Source organism: Prionailurus viverrinus, chromosome B4, assembly GCF_022837055.1.
Source record: "Prionailurus viverrinus isolate Anna chromosome B4, UM_Priviv_1.0, whole genome shotgun sequence".
NCBI classification, from domain to species: domain Eukaryota; kingdom Metazoa; phylum Chordata; class Mammalia; order Carnivora; family Felidae; genus Prionailurus; species Prionailurus viverrinus.
In genome coordinates this window covers 73,319,973-73,339,043 of record NC_062567.1, presented here as the reverse complement: position 1 = coordinate 73,339,043, position 19,071 = coordinate 73,319,973, and the positions used below count along the sequence as shown (strand labels likewise).

Here is a 19,071-nt window from a genome sequence, read left to right as displayed (position 1 = left end):
TTCATTGTACTTCTCAACCCAAACGACCCATTCTTTCATTCTTTTCGATCCCTCGTTGTTTCTTAAAATCCAATACCCCACACACGCTCACACCAGAGTCCCCCCTTACTCCATTGTTTCCCTGGCCTGTGCTCTGGAAACCCCCCAACTCGGACCCGTGTGCTTCGGCCTGCCCCACTGACCCCAGAAGGCTTTCACCGTCTGGGCACTCCGGGTCCCAAAGGGCTCACGTCCCCCTCCTGTCCATACCCCAACCCCCAACAACCACCCCCTCCGCCGTGCCCTCCCTCGAGCCCGCTCTCTGCACTTCTGTGCCCCCCTTTACACCCCACCAACCCCTCCACCCAGCACCCTCAGCCTCACCTACCCGGGGACCCCGCAGACGCCGCGTCCCCCCCAGTTCCGGGCTCTGCGTCCCGGACGCTCCGAGGTCTGAGAAGAGGAAAGGAGCTCCTCCGCCTCCTTCTCCTCCTCTTCTAGAGCGGCCGCCGTCGCCGCCTCGCTCCTCCCCCAGCTCTCCCAGAGCCGGACGCCGCCCCGCCCCCACCGCCCCTTTCCCGGCTTCGGCCGGGCGGCGGGCTGGGAATCGCAGCCGCGGCTGGGGGCCGGAGTGCCAGCGGATCCACACCGACCTCGCCGGGGCTCGCGCTGTTCGCCCCGCCCCGGAGCCCGCTCGGGCGCGTGCGCGCCAGCCAGCCAGCGCACAGGCGCGTGCTCGCGCCGGCGCGAACCCGACGCGCCGAGCTCGAGGCCGTTGCAGCCACCCGGCGCGCGAAGGCCGGGCGGGAGGCGGCCCGCGCGCCAGGGATTTGCGAGTGGAGAGGCGCCGGGCGGGAGGCGGGCTCCAGTCCGTCGGGTTACCGCTCCTCTCGAGACCCAGCCCCTCGCGCCTCGCACCGCCCGCCGGGTCGCGCGCCTCAGTTGAGGGTGCTCGGGCGTCGCCGGGAACTGGGAATAACGAGGAAGGGTAGGGATTGGAGGAGTGGGTCGGCAACAAACTAGATGAAAGTGGGGACGGGTAGTACTAGAGCACGTGCCCACGTGCAGAACAGCCCAGGCCCACAAAGAGCCGGGCGGCGTGGGGAGGGGGGTAACAGCGCGCTCTGGGAGTGAAGGACCGGAGCTGGAACTGCCGGAAAGAGCCGAAACTCCCCCGGAGATTGCCGAAGGCGGGCGCATCGAGAGGAACCGTGCGAGGGGCTTTATAATATCTAGGTTCCCGCGGGGACGCGCGCTCTCAGGCCGCGTTGCCTTTCGCTGCTCCCGACTCCGCCCCATGGCCTTCCAGCGCCTTCTCCTTTGCCTGCTTCCCGACTCAAGTTTGACTCCAAAAGGCCGTTTCAGAGTCCCTGACCTCAGGCAACTCCCGGACGTCCGGACTTCGCGGCCGCTCAGCTTCCTGGGAGTCCGTAGAGGCCGGTGCGGGATCGAGGGCAGGATAACATCTGGACTTGAAGGTTCTCTACCACGTATGCCAGACGCTGCCCAAGCCCATTTCTGAGTCGGATCTCTGGTTTGCTCAGCCGTCTACATTCCTCCGTGCGGCTGTGGTCAGGCCGCCGGTGAATCTTTCTGTTAAATATCCTTCTGACTTCATGATCGGATTCCCAACCTCCCCAGGGCCAGAATCGTCTGTAGTATTTGTGCAACCTTCTACCCAGTGTCCTGAAAGTGTGAAGTACTCACCCCACCGTCAACTGGTCAGTGGTCGATTAGGAGCGGCCAGAGGCTGGGGATTTAGACAGCATTGAAAAGATTAATCAGGATCTGTCCCCATGTTCTTAGCTTTTGAGGCCAAAGCTTAAGGAACTCTGGACAGGCATCAGCGACAAACCTGGAACTGTATATGAGTATGTATAGCTAGACACCGCAGGCACAGGTTTGTTTTCCAGATGTTCGTTACTGCAGTCGCAGTACCTGCAATGAAGTAGTGTATGTAATAGATCTCAGCCAGATCTCAGATACCCAGAAGTTATCTCGTCCTTTGTGTTTAACTTTGCACGAGGTTGGAGGGTCAAAAATACCCCGCAGCCCACTGACCCCTGGCTAATAAAGCCTGGTCTAATCCAATCGTATCACTTACAGATCTAAATAAGCAAAAGACTAGGTCATCTAGCTAGCAAGGGCATTATACATAGGTTGCTTACTATTTCATCTTTTCTCAAAATATTCAAATAGAAGCAAACTTTCCAAATATCTGCTTTTTTTTCATTCACTAAATTGAAATAAGTACCCAATGAGTGGTAAGCATTGTTCTAGGTTTTGGGTCACTTACAAAGAAGAATAAAAGCAAGATTATCCCCAAGGAGAGTATCCTATTGTAAAGGAGGATAAAAGCTATTAAATAATTAACTGTAATAGCATGTGAAAAGTGTCGAAACAAAAAGTGCAAAGTGTTGTAGGAACACAGGAATGAGTGACTAATTCTTCCACAATGTCCCTTCCTTCCCATACAGAGTAGAAATGGAATGCTATGACCTTGCTTAACGGGAAACTTCATGCTGCTGAAGAATGGTACCTGACCAAGAGAATCCAAGATCCCTTCCATAATGACAGATTTCACCTACCAAAAGTTGCCTAGAAAAGAAGACTCTTCATTATAGGGCCTCTTGTTGCTGCAGAACCAATATTGTTTCTTTGGGAGGAAAATAAAGTCTACTTTTGGAAATCTCACAGTGTTAGGAAAGACATCTGATGCCTCTCCTGAGATAGCCAGTGGTCTAACGGGAGACAGTTTTTATATGCGGATATTCCATATGTACATATATAGAAGGGAGGTGAGTTAAGGAGCATGCATAGGCCCAATCTATGAGAGCTGTCAAAGCATCACTGGAAACCTAACAATGTGAAGAATATCATAGTTAACAGATCTCTAAGAGAGTTCTGAGTGTAGTTTAAAGTGTGGTTGAAAGTGTGGGTCACATAGAGCATACAACTTGCTAAGTGGAGTTTGCAAGAGGGGTACTGTAACTCATGGCCCACTTTCACCCTTTCTCCATGCCACATTCTATCTCTCCAAAAAGACATTGAATAAATATTTCAAAAATATCTTTTGGACCTGAATTATAAAGATTAATTTTATCTTGGTTCTTTACATGTATGTTTTCTATTGTGTATGCATAATAAAACAAAATGATCATCGACTGCTCTGAAATAATTGCAAAACTCCATGCTGTCAGTGCAGAGCCTGCTTGGGACTCTCTCCCTCTCTCTAAAAACAAACTTTTTAAAAAAGGAAAGAATTGCAAATTGTTTAAAGTCCATCTGTAAATTATACTGGAGGTACTGGAGGACAAGAAATGCTGTAATAAATTCGACATATAATACTTGTGACATACTCTGAAGAAAACACAAAAACAACCAAATTTCTGAAATGATTAAAGTGACTGCTAAGGATTGCAAAAGATCATTTTGAAACAACATCCATATGTCTCAGTTCAGCCTTAACGGAATTAATTTATCCCAGGTTACCTAATGATCAAGTGGCAAAATTAGAACTAAGGATAAGTCATGACATAATCTTCATCTTGACAGATATATTTTGCAGATGTTAAAAAGACCTAATTTGACATGTTTTCAAATAGATCCTGGAAATCAAAATTTTTCTTATGTTTGTTTGAGTTGATATTTTGTATCTGAAGTGACTGATTGTCAGATTCCATATTTTTATTAGGAAAAAAAGGAGGCTGAATTTAGTCTGAGAAACAAAAATTTTCCTCATTATCTTGGAGACTTGATAATTAATGACTGTAATTAACATGATTTTCTTAGAAGTCTCTGCTAACTAAAGTTCAAACTACAAACCACTATAGGCAAGAAGACCACCAGAGAATGTCTCATAAGGTGTACTTTTCTCTTTGATTGCCCCACCTCTAGTACCTAATAAGAGTATTCATGTGGGCAGACCAAACTTTGTGTCTTAGAAACTTAGCATCATGGAGTGCTAACTAGACCTGAAAAAACTGTTCCAGTTGCAAATAAGTTTGGGAAACACTGGGTAACATAAAGTTAAGCTAGTTTCTTTACATCCCAGAGCATTTAATTTGGTAATGTGCTTTGTTAACAATCAAATAAATGCACTATATAGTATGCAACTTCCCCCAAGGAAGCTTTTTTCCCTAAGAGACTTCTGAATGGGATTCATGTTTCTTTGAACACTCATTTTCTAAAGTTCTATTAAATGGGTTTGATTAGGTCAGCATTTCCCATTTTACAGATAACAAAACTGAGGTACAAAGACAGGAGTAACATAGCCAATTGTATATCAGATGTGTATAGGCTCAGTCGGTTGAGCTTCCGACTTCGGCTCAGGTCATGATCTCACACTCTGTGAGTTTGAGCCCCGCATCGGGCTCTGTGCTGACAGCTCAGAGCCTGGAGCTGCTTCGGACTCTGTGTCTCCCTCTCTCTCTGCCCCTTCCCCGTTCATGCTTTGTCTCAAAAATGAATAAACATTAAAAAAAAAAAAAAAAAAGAGTGGCATCCATTAGGAACTAAGCCAGCCAGGTGCCATGAATTTGCCCTTTAGTGACTTTGTTTCTATACGTAAGACCAACCAATAAATAATACTGCTTTACTATAAGTTTATTAATGGAATTTCAGCATGCTCTTTCATTTATACAGCGTGTCACCATTTTTTTAAGTTTATTTATTTTGAGAGAGAGGGAGAGGAAGAGGGAGAGGGAATCCCAAGAAGGCTCCACACTGTCAGTGCAGAACCCAATGTAGGGCTCAAATTCACGGACTGTGAGATCATGACCTGAGCTGAAGTCAGATGCTTAACTGACTGAGCCACCCAGGTATCCCAGTCTGTCACCATTTTTTAAAATTAATAATGACTAGCCTCTGCAAAATGTTTTATTGTTTATAAAGCGCTCTCAACACATGGTCTCATTTGATTGTCTCAACATCCCTGTGATGCGGGCATCATTATTCCCATGTAACAAATGAGAAAACTGAGGCTTTAAATTGTTAAGTAACATGTCTGTTGTTTGCACTGTTAAATATCCTGTTATTTGCATGGGGAGAAGACAGTCGCTGCCCTCAAGGGGCTTTGGTATAGTTAAAGAGTCAAGACTTACAAACGTGAGACAGAGAATGATTATGTAGCAATATGTAGGAAAATGCTTGATAGAATAGTCCAAACTTCACAAGAATACTGAAGAAATTCAAGGGGGAAAGATTACTGGAGATGGAATTAATCAGTGAAGGTATCATTTAGGGATAAACCTTAAGCTGGATCGTAAAAGAAGAGTAGAGATTTGGATTAGCAGAGAGGAAAAAGAATTATAGGAAAGAAGAGTGACATCAGCAAAGGCATGAACATGAGAACAGGAAACACACTGATGGAAAAGAATTAGAGTTGGAAGGGAGATGGGTCTAAAATGATCAGCCTTTTGGCTGTGCAAGAAAAGTCAACTGCTGAGAGGCCATGGGTTTCCAGTCGCTGAATATAAATAATATGACACCATGTGCCCATATGGAACAGCTATTTGCTTTCCAATCCAAAAGCAGTAAATTTACACTCTCTGCCATGGACCCCAGGAGTGAAAAGGAGAAAGTATCAACAGAAGCCAAGTCCAAACTGGTGGTTATGGGTATATTTCACCCATATCCTTCCTGTTCCTTTCTTTATACTAATTCATCTGAAAGGTGAATGACCTATTGATGCTAGGAAAAATGCCCCTTCAGGTGGTGCTCACAAAGCCAGACTCTCATGCTAAGTCAGTCACTGCCCAGCAGACGATCAATGTTCCCCACAACATTTCCCAGTCCAGAAATGGGACTAAGGTATGGCACAGAATGGATTTAAAACGATTCCAACTTTCCCATACCGGGAACTGTTGAGACTTGTCAGTGAGGTTCAAACCAAGAAAATTGAAGGTCATACTTAAAGTTATAATAGTTTGCAAATAAGCAGATGGGCTAATGGAAAGGGTGGATGACAGGTGGGGAGAAGGAAAATAATTGGGAAGAAAAGAAAAATGAGAATAAAGAAAGAAACAAATTGGGGCACCTGCGTGGCTCAGTCGGTTGAACGACCGACTTCAGCTCAGGTCATGATCTCACAGTTTGTGAGTTCAAGCCCCGCATCAGGCTCACTGCTATCAGAGCAGAACCTGCTTTGGATCCTGTCTCCCTCACTCTCTGCCCCTCCCCCACTCGCAGGTGCACCCATTCTCTCTCTCAAAAGTAAATAAAACATTAAAAAAATTGAGCAACAAATTATTGAAATGAAATCTCATGCAGCAGAATGCTACATAAATTTTTCACTTTTGTTGCTCAAAACCCACCTTAACAAAACAAATGAATAAAACCAGGTAGTTGAACATATTTCAATCTTTTACGGTGACCAAGAGAAAGATGGCAAGGAACATGAAGAGAAACCAGAAAATCAGCTTCTCAGGGTGTGAACATCAAAAGCCAAAGCAGTGGCATGAAACGTGTGTTCAAGCAAAGCTCTCACATGAGACAGACTGCCTCAGAGTCCCCCAGGAGATCAAATGACATCTAGGAAACACATTTCATTTAGAGATTGCCCTGAATAACACCCAGATCCAACTTCACAGTTGCTCTCTCTTTCCCAACAAAAGAGGAGGACTGAACTCTAGTAATAAACCTACTAAGGAGGTATCACTACCAGATCCAAAAAAAAAAAAAAAAAAAAATGTGAAGGGACATATTTGACCCTTGCAACAGCCTTAAGGCGCCATCTGCAGTTCTTAGCTAAGACTGCAATAAACCCAAAGCTCCTGCTGGCTTGTTAGGACCACCTACTGGTAAAGAAAAGAGAAAACAAAGAAATACTAAATTCAAGTCAGGGAGTCCTCAAAAACCTCCTGGGTCCTAGAGTAGATGCAAGCATAGCTTTAAGACGCAGTACCCAGGAAAAGATCTAAGGGCCTTCGTTGGCTATAAGCTCAATGAGCAACCAAAAAAGCTAATAAATTCTTAGACTGCTTGATTTCAAGGATGATATATTGTCCAGACCTTGAGAACTTAATAGCCCCACAGTACCCCGTTCTGTCTGAACACATCTGAGAATTGCATTTAGTTCTGGGCACAATTTAAGAGCAATATTGACAAGAGCCATAAAAATGTTCATACCCTTTGACCCAGTAATCCCACCCATGGGAATTTATTCTGAAATAATTCAAGAGAATGGATGAATTAGAAACATGAAGATATCGATGCAGCATTCTTTATAACAAAAAAATATATACATTAATAGCCTAAATGTCTCCCCAAAAGGGGAATATTATACAGCATTAAAATATAATGATACGCTATTTGAAAAGTTAAAATAAAAAACATAGAAATGATAATGCATGCTACAACATGGATGAATCTTGAAAACATTATGCTAAGTGAAAAAAGCCAGACACAAAAGGAGACATTGTATGATTCCATTTATATAACATGTCCAGGATAGGAAAATCTATAGAGACAGAAAGTAGATTAGTGGTTGCCAAGGGCTGGGGGAGGGGAGAGCAGAGAGTGATTGCTAATGGGTATGGGGTTTGTTTTAGGGAAGGCAAAAACGTCTGAAATTAGCTAGTGGTGATAGTTGCACAACCTTATGAATATACTAAAAATCATTAAACTGTATACAAGGATGAATTTTATGGCATGTGAATTACATATCAATTAAATACATGTATGTCTTCATAGAAATATATACACATATATACATCTTCATAATAATGTATAAAATGCTTATGATTCAGTGAGGGGGGAAAAGCAGTACAAAATTGTGCCCTTGATATGAGACAATCGTGTAAAATTTAATTATGCACATTTACAGATGAGGACTAAAAGGGAAAATGAATAGGTGGAAACAGCAAGGTGAATGTAGGTGATTTTTTTTATTTGGGGGGTGGCTGGGTAGCCATTATATTGTTCTTCGAGCAATGTAATATTTTCTTTTCTTCCCAAGACAGTGTCCACCAGAGGGCAGACAGAAGATGACAAACAGAATCATTTAGCACAAGCCTCAGCTGAAAAGTTAAGAACCCAGCATTCAGCGTGGAAAGCAATCTCAAAGGGCATGTAAGTCCAACTTCCTCGTATTACAAGGGACAGACTGCAGCCCAGAGTGGTAAAACGGCAGGCTGGTCCCCCAAGCGGTGGAGGTAGAATCCTATGTCCGCACTTCTCCATCCGTCTCCTCCTACCAAACTACAGTGCTTCCTTAACCAAGGCAATGTTTCATCTAAAAAAGAGAAGATTTCGAAGGATATGAGATGAGGGCAGCTGCTTATCAAGGAAGGGTTGTTGTTGTTGTTGTTGGGTTTTGTTCTTTGAAACAAGAGATGGCGTATCTAGAAATTACAGGGAAGCAAATTTTAGTCCGATAGAAGAACTTAACGATTAAGGGTGTCCAAAAGGTGAAACGGGTAGCAGATTTCCAACTGAAGCCAATGCCAAAATGGAAATCTTTGAGGAAAGCTATTCTTCAGGTCCTGCACTGAGTGAGCACTTGGCATAGAGGCCTTCTCACTTCCCTTCCAACTCTTTAAAAGGCCCTATACATTTTTTATTTGTGGGAGTGGGAGAATATGAAATCATTGGATCTCATGAAATCTTCTTGGTTGGAGAATAAGGAAGACCTCACACTTGCTAATATCTTGGTTTATATAAATATAGAGTTATTTTATAGTGAATTTCTACTTACAGCTGATTTTCGCTATATCAGGTGCTTTGGGGATCACATCCCCAGAAAAGTCTCTTCGTGATAATAATGTCCCAGGGTTGTTAGCAAAGCAGAATTCCCTTCCAGAAGTTCTCAATTCCCATAATTTTGTGCCATTTTTTTCTTTTCAAAAAATGGCTGGGCTATACCAGTGACTATGAGATATATGAACAGATGTCCCCGGAATGAGTGGGGATGGAGTGTAGGTAGTCTAATCCTGGTAAGGACTCAATTTCAGAACCCATTCACAGGCCAGGGCAAGAAGGAAGATGAAATCCAAATATGAGTCTTAATGAGTCTTTCCTACTAAGAGATAACATTCTATAACATCTTTCTCACTTCTTACCACGTGCCTCAGCCCATACCTACAAAAATTTCTCCTGTGCAAAGTTTTAAACTAATCCACACTAAAGTAACCAATGTGACTAAGAGGTGGACGGCAGATCACCATGCCATAGCATCTCAGAAAATAGAACTACCTCTCTGTCCTGCATAGAAGGACTGAGACTCCAGATGTCAGGGAATAGCCTCCCTAATTGAAATGAATCTGCCAAAGGGTGACAAGAGAGTTCTGCAAAGACAATCTGCAAGTGAAAAGGGCCATCTTACAAGCAGTGAACTCCTTCCCATAAGATTCATCTTACCCTCAGAGTTGTCTCATTCTGAGGACTTCTGCTATCCCAACTGGCCCAGATGAGCTCTGACCCTTTTTAAAACTACAGCCTAAGAACAGCCAAATCCAAACCACTTCCCCGGTTCCCCATGAACAGCTAAAAAAAAGGCTGGAATTTTTCCTTTTAAGTTGATTTATTTATTTTGAGAAAGAGAGAGACAGACAGAGAGACTGAGAGTGTGACCAAGGAAGGGCAGGGAGAGAGGGAGGGAGAGAGAATCCCAAGCAGGCTCCTTGCTGTCCGTGCAGAGCCTGACATGGGGCTTGATCCTATGAACCATGCGATCATGACCTGAGCCAAAAATCAAGAGTCAGACACTTAACTGACTGAGCCAACCAGGTACCCCTGGAATTTTTCTTAATTATAAAACAAGAGAGAGAGAGTCTAGGAAAGAGGAGGTGAGGAAGAGGGACCATTTATACTCTACCACCACAACACAATCCATCATTCCTATTTACTACTTTCTAATCCTTATTTGTAAGCATTACGGTGATTTGCAAGAAACCAAAAGGAATTTTTTTAATAGAAAATACACTAATACACTCTAGGAAAATTCAGCCTTACACGTAGAACCTTCATTCCATACCAATTAACTCCCCTAGACACCCAAGCCTTGTTTCCTTACATGGCTGAAAGGGGGAAAGGGTTATATTAAAGTTATATTTGCTCACTCTACATATGCTAGTTTCCTTATCCCAGCAACCCTTTAAGAGTACATACTATTATCTCAATTTTAGGGGAAACTAAGGCTCTCAGAGACTAAAGAAACCTAGGATCACACAGCTAGAAAATCATGGAACCACGTTAAAATCCTAATCCTAATCCTTCTGATTCTAAAACTCATGCTTAAAGTTGAAAGACAAGCCATAGACTGGGGGAAAATATCTACGACACATACGACAAAGAGTTAAGGTTCCTTACAAGCGAGGATACCAACAAAATAGATTTCACAAAGACAGGTAGGAGATAATTTATTTTTTTGGAGATAATATTTTTCTAAAAGCAGAAAATACTTACGTTCAGGCTTTCACTAAAGAGGACATGCAAGTACCCAACAAAATTTGAAAAGATGCTGACCTTTACTATGAGTCAGGGAAAGGCACATTAAAGTCATCAGATACTATTCCTCACCCATCATCTTGGCAAAAATTTAAAAGAGTGATAACAGTCCATTCCAATTCCAAGGAAAGGGCCACTTCCTTACACTGCTGGAGGAAGTATAAATTACCAGAATATTTTCCAGAAGTAACCTGATACAGTATCAATGAAAATTTTAAATATACATTGTTTGACCTTATATTATCACTTATTGGAATCCAGCCTCAAAAAAACAAAAAGCACCAGTAACACACATTTAAAGATATTTATTGTAGCATTGCTCATGTTGAAACAATAGAAACTGCTCCTGAATAGTTCTTTTTTTTTTTTTTTTAATTTATTTTTGAGAGACAGAGAAAGTGTGAGTGGGGGCAGGGCAGGGAAAGGGAGACAGGATCTGAAGCGGGCTCTGTGCTGACAGCAGAGAGCCTGATGTGGGGCTTGAACTCACGAACTGTGGGATCGTGACCTAAGCCAATGTTGGATGCTTAACCGACTAAGCCACCCAGGTGCCCCAATAGTTCCTATTTTCATAAATTAAAGTGTAGCCATATTTTTGTAACAAAAGCTCATAACAAAATTTGAGAATAGTAAAATATTTTCCAAATTAAGTAAAGCCCCTAATCACTCTTTTGTTCCTTTTTCCTAATAGACTATTTTTAATATATTTACATTGTGCAGAAGTAGTACTAGATATCATGTTAATAAGTGACTAATCAATGGTCTATGAAAATACCTCATTAAAATTCCATGTGATGATTTCACAGATTCTAAGTATTTTTCAAAAGAAACATATCAATTTTTGGCAACTTTACACCGGTGTAAAAGTTAATTTGGCCTTGAAATCATGGTATATAAATTCACTGGTAGGAGCACCTGGGTGGCTCAGTTGGTTGAGCATCTGCCTTTTGATTTCAGCTCAGGTCATGATCTGGAGGGTTCATGAGATCGAGCCCTGTGCTGGACCCCGTGCTGATAGCATGGAGCCTGCTTGGAATTCTCTCTCTCTCTCTCTGTCTCTCTCTCTCTCTCTCTCTCTCTCTCTCTCTCCCTCTCTCTCTGCCCCTCTCCCTGCTCATGCTCTCTCTCTCTCTCTCAAAATAAACTTTAAAAAATTCATTAGCAAAAACTGTTCAAGTTTTGTTATATATGAATACAAAGAAAAACACATCTACAAATTTCATTCCTCTCAGTTGATCAGATGAGACCAGATTTTATTTTAATCTGCAAAGAGTATTAGCCAAAATAATAATAATTCTACCTTAAAATATATGTGTGTGTGTGTGTGTGTGTGTGTGTGTGTGTGTATGTGTATAGATAGATAGATAGATAGATAGATATCACTCAGAGTTAATTTCCCGAAAAAAAGTTCGAGGGATCACACAAACACAAAAGAAGAGCAAGAAAACTGGAGTAAAAGTATATAAGTTTAACATCATGTTCCGGTTCTCCAGTCTTCCTATCCGTCCTAGACGTTTCTTCCACACTTGGCTAGTTACATGGAAATTAAATAAGACCCTGTTGAGATACTCAAGCACTGGTTCCCTCGGTTTCCCCAAAGCCCTCATAAAGGCACATGAAATATAAAATCATAAATTTTCCCATGAGTCCCCATCAAACAATGTCATCTGCCCCTTCTCCAATGTTCCAGTGTACTCCACTTATAATTCTTATGACACTTAGATCAAAACGCTGAAGGAGGTGAACTTGGATATCTGTGTATGTTATATCCCCCACCAGACTGTAAGCTCCTAGGCAGCAGAGTATGTAGTTCAGGGTCAGGGGGAGACCTGAGAATTCAGCCAGTCCAACCACCCAAGCAAAATCTCAGGGCTCTTTACAATACTTCACCAAGCAGAAAAGTTTGCGATAGCGGTACTACCCCCACTCCACGGCAGCTTGTTCCTTCTTAGGAAAAGTGGAAAGCTCTCCTATAAATAGAATTAAGATATTTTTCTGCAATTTTTCTCATTTAACCCCTCTCTTACCCATTGGTAATCTACAGAATAGATCAAATCAAATCCCTATTGCCACAGGACAGCTTGTGAAATATGAGAACCTTCATATTTTTCCTTCAATCTCCTAACTCAGTACTTTGCATATGAAAGAAAGAAAGAAAGAAAGAAAGAAAGAAAGAAAGAAAGAAAACGAGAGAAAGAGAAAAGAAATTGTTAAACAATCTTCTTCCATCGCTCATCAATGTACCAGGGTGGGCAAGGTTGTATATTCTCTAAAAGATATCTTATTGGTTTTATAACATGCCTTTAATTTCACTATCTAGTTTTAGGAAGAACTTATCAGGAATACAATAACCGACAATTGAGAAATTCAAAACAGAAACGTTATTCCACTACAATAGCTTTCTCACTCCTTTAAGGTTTTCTCATCTCCACTGCAAACAGACCAGTTCTTCAATGCTGTTGGGATGACCTGTGCGGGCAAAGCTGGGTTGGGACAAGCTGCTCAGCTCTGCCAGGAAGAGTCCACCCTCAAGGGGCAATTTCTTCTCACCTCCAGGATCCCTTGGGCTTTCTGGGCTGACTCAGGGCTTCATATGCAGCCTGGATCTCCAGGAAGTGCCTCTGAGCCTCCTCTGTCTGGTGTCGGTTGTGATCAGGGTGCCAGATCTTCACTAGCTCCCGGTATCTTCGATGTATTTCTTCATTTGTTGCCCCCTCTGAGACACTCAAAACCTTAGGGAAACAGAAGGTGAAAATTAGAATTCCACACGTTTCAGAGAACCTGGGTCTCTCCCCACTTCCTTGCTAAATCAGGCTGTGCTATCTCTGGAGTCGGCTTTTACTTGCCTGAGAGAAAGGCCCAGAACCTCAGATTAGAATTCCAGCCTTTTTTCTTTTTTTTTTTTTTTTTTTTTGAGTTTATTTATTTATTTTGAGAGAGACAGAGACAGTGCAAGTGGAGGAGGGGCAGAGAGCGAGGGAGAGAGAGAACCCCAAGGTGACTCCATGTCATCAGCACAGAGCCCAATGCAGGGCTTGAACCCATGAAACAGAGAGACCACGACCTGAGCCGAAACCAAGAGTCAGACGCTTAACCGACTGAGCCACCCAGGTGCCCCTAGAATTCCAGCCTTTTGAAACATGGGCTAGCTCTGGATCTGATGGCAAGAACCAAGCTTTGCTTTGAACCACAGCTGCCCGTTTTCTAACCTGGGACTTCGCCATCCTCACAAGATCTCTTCCTTGAAAGAGAAATAAGCATATACGTCCACCAAAGACATGTACAAGAATGTTCACAGCAGCTTTATTTAGAATGGCCCCAAATTGGAACTAACCTAAATGTTCATTAACAATAGGAATGGATAGATACCGTGTAGTATATTTATACAATGGGATACTACACAACAATGGAAACAATTTATAAATGTTACAGTACTTATTCATAGTGCATGCAACAGTATGAATAAATCTCACGAACATAATGTTGAATGAAAGAAATCAGACATGGGGTGCCTGGCTGTCTCAGGCATGTGACTCTTGATCTCAGGGTTGTGAGTTCAAGTCCACGCTAGGTGTGGAGCCTACTTTAAAAAAATAAAATAAAAATAAGTTAATTTAAAAAGGAAAAAAGTCAGGGGCGCCTGGGTGGCTCAGTCGGTTGAGCATCCGACTTCAGTTCAGGTCATGATCTCGCAGTCCGTGAGTTCGAGCCCCGCGTCGGGCTCTGTGCTGACAGCTCAGAGCCTGGAGCCTGTTTCGGATTCTGTGTCTCCCTCTCTCTCTGACCCTCCCCCGTTCATGCTCTGTCTCTCTCTGTCTCAAAAATAAATGTTAAAAAAATAATAACAAATAAAAAATAAATAAAAAGGAAAAAAGTCAGACATAATAGTATATACCGAATGATTCCATTTGTATGAAGTTCAAGAATGGACAAAACTAATCTACGGTAATAGAAGTCAGAATAGAGATTCTTCCAAGGAAAGGAGTCTAGAGCGAGAAGGGACACAAGGGAAACTTCTTGGTGCTGGATATATTCTATACCTTGGTTTGAGTGGTGGTTACATAGATGTATACATAAAATGCGTCATCAGCATACGGCCCAACACAGGGCTTGATCTCACCACTGTGAGATCACGACCTGAGTCACTATCAAGAGTCAGATGCTTAATTGACTGAGCCACCGAGGCACCATATATGTTATATGTTACTTTATATATGTTACACCTCAATAAAAAGTAAACAATATATACCTATCTTTTCCCACTCACTGTTAGTGACCCTGTACCTTCACCCATTGCACACAGAAGCCCAAAGAAAGCCGGACACCCTTCTAGGGCCCAACCCAGCAGACATGAAAACATATACTCCCATATACGGGGCATCAGTTCCAGTAAGGCTTAGCCTAACTCTCAGAGCTGTCCCAGACAGGAATGAGAGGGAACAAAGACTTACCTGGTAAGCCAGCTGACGCTTCTCATCCTGAAAACTGTTAACAAACTCATAGAGCTTCTCCCACTCACGGAAGGAGTTGTTGCTGAAACCAGGATCCCCCACCAGCAGCCTCCAGATCCGGTAAGGCAGAAGGAAGACAGACTCTGTGATGCGGCCAAGGAGGGGGAAGAAGCTGAACCAACTCAAAAAGGAGCCAAGGGTCTCTGCCACATAGCTAAGGGTGGCTGCTGTGTTGCAGAAGGTGCTATAGGCTAGTGGGCCTGTGAAAGCAAGGTAAGCCAAGCCCAGACGGTAGAGCCGGACACTGAGTGTTTCTGACCCAACTGAAGTCTTATAGCGGCGATGCTTCTGGGCTGTGATGCTGGCAGCCAAGCTGATGGGAAGGATGGCTACGGGGCGGCCGTAGAAGATAGGGGAAATAAGAAATGCTGCCCCTAGCGTATTCTTAAAGTCTGAGGTCTGGTTGCCAACAGCAGCCACAAGCAAGACCCCTAAGCCAACTGCCAGTGGGAGGCCCACAATATAGAAGTTGGCCATGAAAGAAAGGCTAATGAGAGCCACCAGGCCAAAATAGATGCCCACTATCACTTGGGCAACAAAGCGAATGAAACTGAGAGGGGGTGTCCTCCCTACTGAGCTCTGCCTCTGCCTCTGGGGTCTGTTGGCCTGAGCTACAAAGCTCGGGAGCTTCCAGAATTCCCAGAGCCAGCCCAGCCCGCCACCCCCCAGGGTAAGCATCCAGAGCAGTGCATGAGTGTCCCTCCCCAGGTACAGGTGGTGGAGCCCAGCAGGGCCTCCTACAGCCCAAAGGGCATAGGTCACCAAGAGCCCTTTGGCCATCCTTTAGGTAAAGGGTGTCAGATCAAGTCCAGTGGCACCTGACATACTGCCCAGAGTGCAGAAATCTGGGGTCATCTGTGAGAAACATGGCTGTCATGGTCCCAGACCCTAGGAGATGAAAAAAGCAGTCATAAGACTATATCCAGGCCCCTAAGAGTAACCATTTCTCCTTCCAATAATAAGCGCAGATCTTCCTGAGTGTCCCTGAAATGCGGGTTCTCCCATACCCTTTGGTCTGGCTCCTCATTTCTGTTTGTTTTTTAAGTTTATTTTTGAGAGAGAAAGAGAGAGACAGAGAGCACACAAGCAGGGGAGGGACAGAGAGGGAGGGAGACACAGAATCCAAAGCAGGCTCCAGGCTCTGAGCTGTCAGCACAAAGCCGGATGCGGGGCTCCAACCCACAAATCACCAGACCATGACCTGAGCCGAAATCGGTGGCTTAACCCACTGAACCACCCAGGCGCCCTTCATTTCTGTTTTTTATAAGCACAGCCAACTCCAAATTTAAGGGAGAAAAATGTTTTAAATGCTTTCAGTTGGTTTAGAACTCAGCACATGGACAGAAAAGCAGAAGCTTAAATTTCAGACCACTGGTTCCCGGAATGATTCATGGGAGAATGGAGTGAACAGGAGTGAACAGAATACCCTTCTAAAGTTCCCACACATTTTGAAAGTCCCCTGGCATCCCTAGCCCTCCTCAGATTCGCACTATGGCCGCCCTCAGACACATGGCCAAGGTTCCTCTCCAGCCTTCCCATCTCTCCAGGCCACGAAATCTTCCCACAAGTCAAATTTGAAAGAGGTCCTCAAGTCCCTTCACTTAAACAGTTCTGTTAAACTAACGTTTTGACCTAAACCCTGGCACTCCATAGTTCAACCACCTCCTTCCAGGGCAGACTTGGAGTCTCTCCAAAGAGGCCGGTTGAACCCCCAGAATACCAAGCCAGATGCCAACGTGTGCCTGCCAGCATCTCCCCCCTAGTAGGCCTCAAGACCACAAGCCAGTTACTCGCTAGTCCCAGGGTGGACTGCCGTACCTGGGTACCCCGGCTCCCAGACCCCGTCAGACCAGTCATTTCCTTTGGCTACAGAGTCAAAATGGCCCCTGTCACTCCGCTCTCACTTCCATCCAAATGGACTTTGTCTTTCTGTGTTTGCTGTGTCACGGAAGTGGGGCCGTCCGGGTCAGGCCCCTCCCTAAGCACCCCCCCCACACACACACACACACCCGGTCCCCTTGGGATCACCTTTCAGCCTCGGCTCCTCTCGCCCGCCCTGTCGGGTAAACCCGGTGTGAGGCTCTCAGGGCGAATCCAGCCTACCCAGGCTGGCGCAGCGCCCCACTCCAGACCGAGCGCGCTTGCACCGCTGCACCACCGTCGCCAGGTGGCGCTGCCGCTCACGGAAGGGCGGGGCCGGGCGGGTCTCCAGACTCACCTTGTCCAGTTGCCGGGGCAAAGCAGCCCCGAGTGGCTCGCTATAAACGCAAAAATAGGCCTTTGATCGCCCCTTTCCATCCCTACAAATGAGGGGGTGACTTGTCCCTCTCAGGGTGCACGCTCTTCCTACTCCGTTGTTTTTCAAGACGGCCTTGGATGGCTCCACTTCCAATTCCTCTAAGGCCGACTCACCCACGGACTGACTGCAGAGAGGACCCCCAGCCCGAGTTTGCCTCATTTGCCCCGCCCCCAGGCCTGCTAGTCAGGGGAATTACGTCTAGACCTGAGCCTGAACCTGAGGGGCCTCCAGACCTAGTGGGAGCCCGAGCCTGCTGTATCCTGAAGGCTATGGGCGAGAGGCAGAAACACTAGCAAAAAGGGATATGCGTCCCACCCAGAGAGCAGAGCGAGAGCGAAGCCGCAGCACCAGAGTCGTCTGCCTTCCTCCCACCTCGACGCTGGGAAAGAGCTGGGATGCAAGATGCCTTCGCTTCAATGCCCTGGGCTCCCATCCTGGCTCTGCTACGTGACCTTGGCCAAGTCACGTAGTTTCTTGGGCCTGTTTCCTCCTCTGTAGAGGAAAGGCTTGGCTCTCCAAAGTCCCCAGTCTTGACCTGGGGGTGGGGTGGGTCTGGTGGCCCCCACACTGCCAGCCCCTCAGCCTTTATCCCGGCCTGGGGAGGGAACATGGCTCTCCTAAGGCGCCTTAAGGCTCACCGAGGGGCCAGGGCTGGGAGGGGCCCCAAAGCGACGCGGGAGCTGCCAGCTGGGGGCGGGGGCGGACAGGGCGCTGAATAATGAATGAGACTTAATTGGGCCCGCACTGAGAGGCGGCGCGCTAAGCTCGGCAAACAGCTCGGGCGGCGGCGGCCGCCGCTGGACAAACAAACTCGCTCCCGGCGCTGGAAGCGGGGTGGGGGAAGCAGCGGCGGAACGCAGAGGGAAGGGGCTGGCCGCCTGGCCGCGCGCAGCCTGCTCTGAGGCCGGAGGAACCCAGCGCTGCTGGGCTGAGCTGACCTCCCAGAGAGTGGCGGTCGGGGAGGGTGCTCAGGGTTCCAGCTCAGGAAGCGAGGGCTGGGCGGGGAGAGAGCGGATTGTACGGTGGGAGCCAGGGGCCCAAGGGCGACAGGAGTGCGCGGAAAAGATGGAGAAACGAGTGGGGGGCGGAGAAGAGAGGGAGAAGTGAGCGGAGAAAAAGCACATCGAGGGAGGGGCGGTCGGGGGTGGGGGCGGGAGAGGAGCCGTTACCGAGAGGAAAGGGAAGAGCGATGGAGGAACAAGCGAAGGGAGGCGCGAGGGGCCGGGAGAAGAATTGGAGAAGAGTCAAGGAGAGGATGGGAGGTGACCGGAATGAGAACGAGAGGGCGGCGGGGCGGGCAGGAGGCGCCCCTGCCTCCGCCTCGCCCCGCCGCGCTCCCGCCCTAGCGCTCTCTCCAGCCGCCCGCACTCACTTTGTCACAATTACGGGGCCGTCACTCGGCCCGGATTGTTTTCCCCAAATTGTTGTTCTATAAACTGGCGGGGGGTGGGAGTGGGGGGATCTGACAAGCTGAAGCGGGAGGGGAGGGTCTCAACTGCGGTGGGGGACGTGGCGGAGTATTTACCCACGAAAGGACCGGGGCGGGCGGGTGAATCCGGGGACCCACGCGGGAAGTCTGGTTGGCGTCCCAGCCTCGTTGCTGATCCCGCTTTTAACCTTCCTGGCCCTTCTCAGCCTCGGCTGCCTCAGTTTCTCCAAAAGAGAACTGTGAGGATTGGAGGGTAGGGGCCGCGGAGGCCGTTGCAGGTGGGGCCCAAACTTCCCTGCTTATCCATTCTGTTTTGTTCTTTATACCCTGGTCATAGCGGGAGGGGGTCTATCTCAGCTCAGCCGTCCCCAGAGCTCCTCTCACCCCCGCTGGGTGGCCAGACTCCC

At 46.1% G+C, this 19,071-nt stretch overlaps 2 protein-coding genes across 11 annotated transcripts in view; both read right to left on the bottom strand.

Annotated features, from left to right (window-relative positions):
• SPATS2 (spermatogenesis associated serine rich 2) overlaps nucleotides 1–630 on the bottom strand; it is a 150,622-nt gene extending 149,992 nt beyond the window's left edge. For all 5 annotated transcript variants that reach the window (XM_047866659.1, XM_047866662.1, XM_047866661.1 and 2 more), the window contains exon 1: nucleotides 368–630. The gene's annotated coding sequence lies outside the window, so the exon portion shown is untranslated. The remainder of the gene's footprint in view (nucleotides 1–367) is intronic.
• Nucleotides 631–12,809: 12,179 nt separating this feature from the next.
• Nucleotides 12,810–18,491, bottom strand: DNAJC22 (DnaJ heat shock protein family (Hsp40) member C22). Of its 6 annotated transcripts, none has more exons than XM_047867010.1 (4): nucleotides 18,405–18,491; nucleotides 14,877–15,824; nucleotides 12,976–13,157; nucleotides 12,810–12,894 (listed from the first exon to the last, which is right to left on the bottom strand). In XM_047867010.1, exons 2-4 carry the CDS (start codon nucleotides 15,714–15,716, stop codon nucleotides 12,876–12,878), a joined length of 1,041 nt encoding a protein of 346 aa, XP_047722966.1. In that variant the 5' UTR covers nucleotides 15,717–15,824; nucleotides 18,405–18,491; the 3' UTR covers nucleotides 12,810–12,875. The 6 variants fall into 6 exon arrangements, with proteins under 6 accessions (XP_047722966.1, XP_047722964.1, XP_047722962.1 ...); XM_047867008.1 differs by lacking the exon at nucleotides 18,405–18,491 and adding an exon at nucleotides 17,155–17,898; XM_047867006.1 differs by lacking the exon at nucleotides 18,405–18,491 and adding an exon at nucleotides 16,965–17,145.
• Between the last annotated feature and the right edge of the window lie 580 nt (nucleotides 18,492–19,071).

What these genes read in the sequence shown, in the direction of transcription:
- DNAJC22 (XM_047867010.1), bottom strand. Translation starts at nt 15,716, where the DNA reads ATGGCCAAAGGGCTCTTGGTGACCTATGCCCTTTGGGCTGTAGGAGGC. An exon ending in AGCGTCAGCTGGCTTACCAG is followed by an intron (nt 13,158 to 14,876) that starts GTAAGTCTTTGT and finishes TGTTTCCCTAAG; the next exon opens with GTTTTGAGTGTCTCAGAGGG.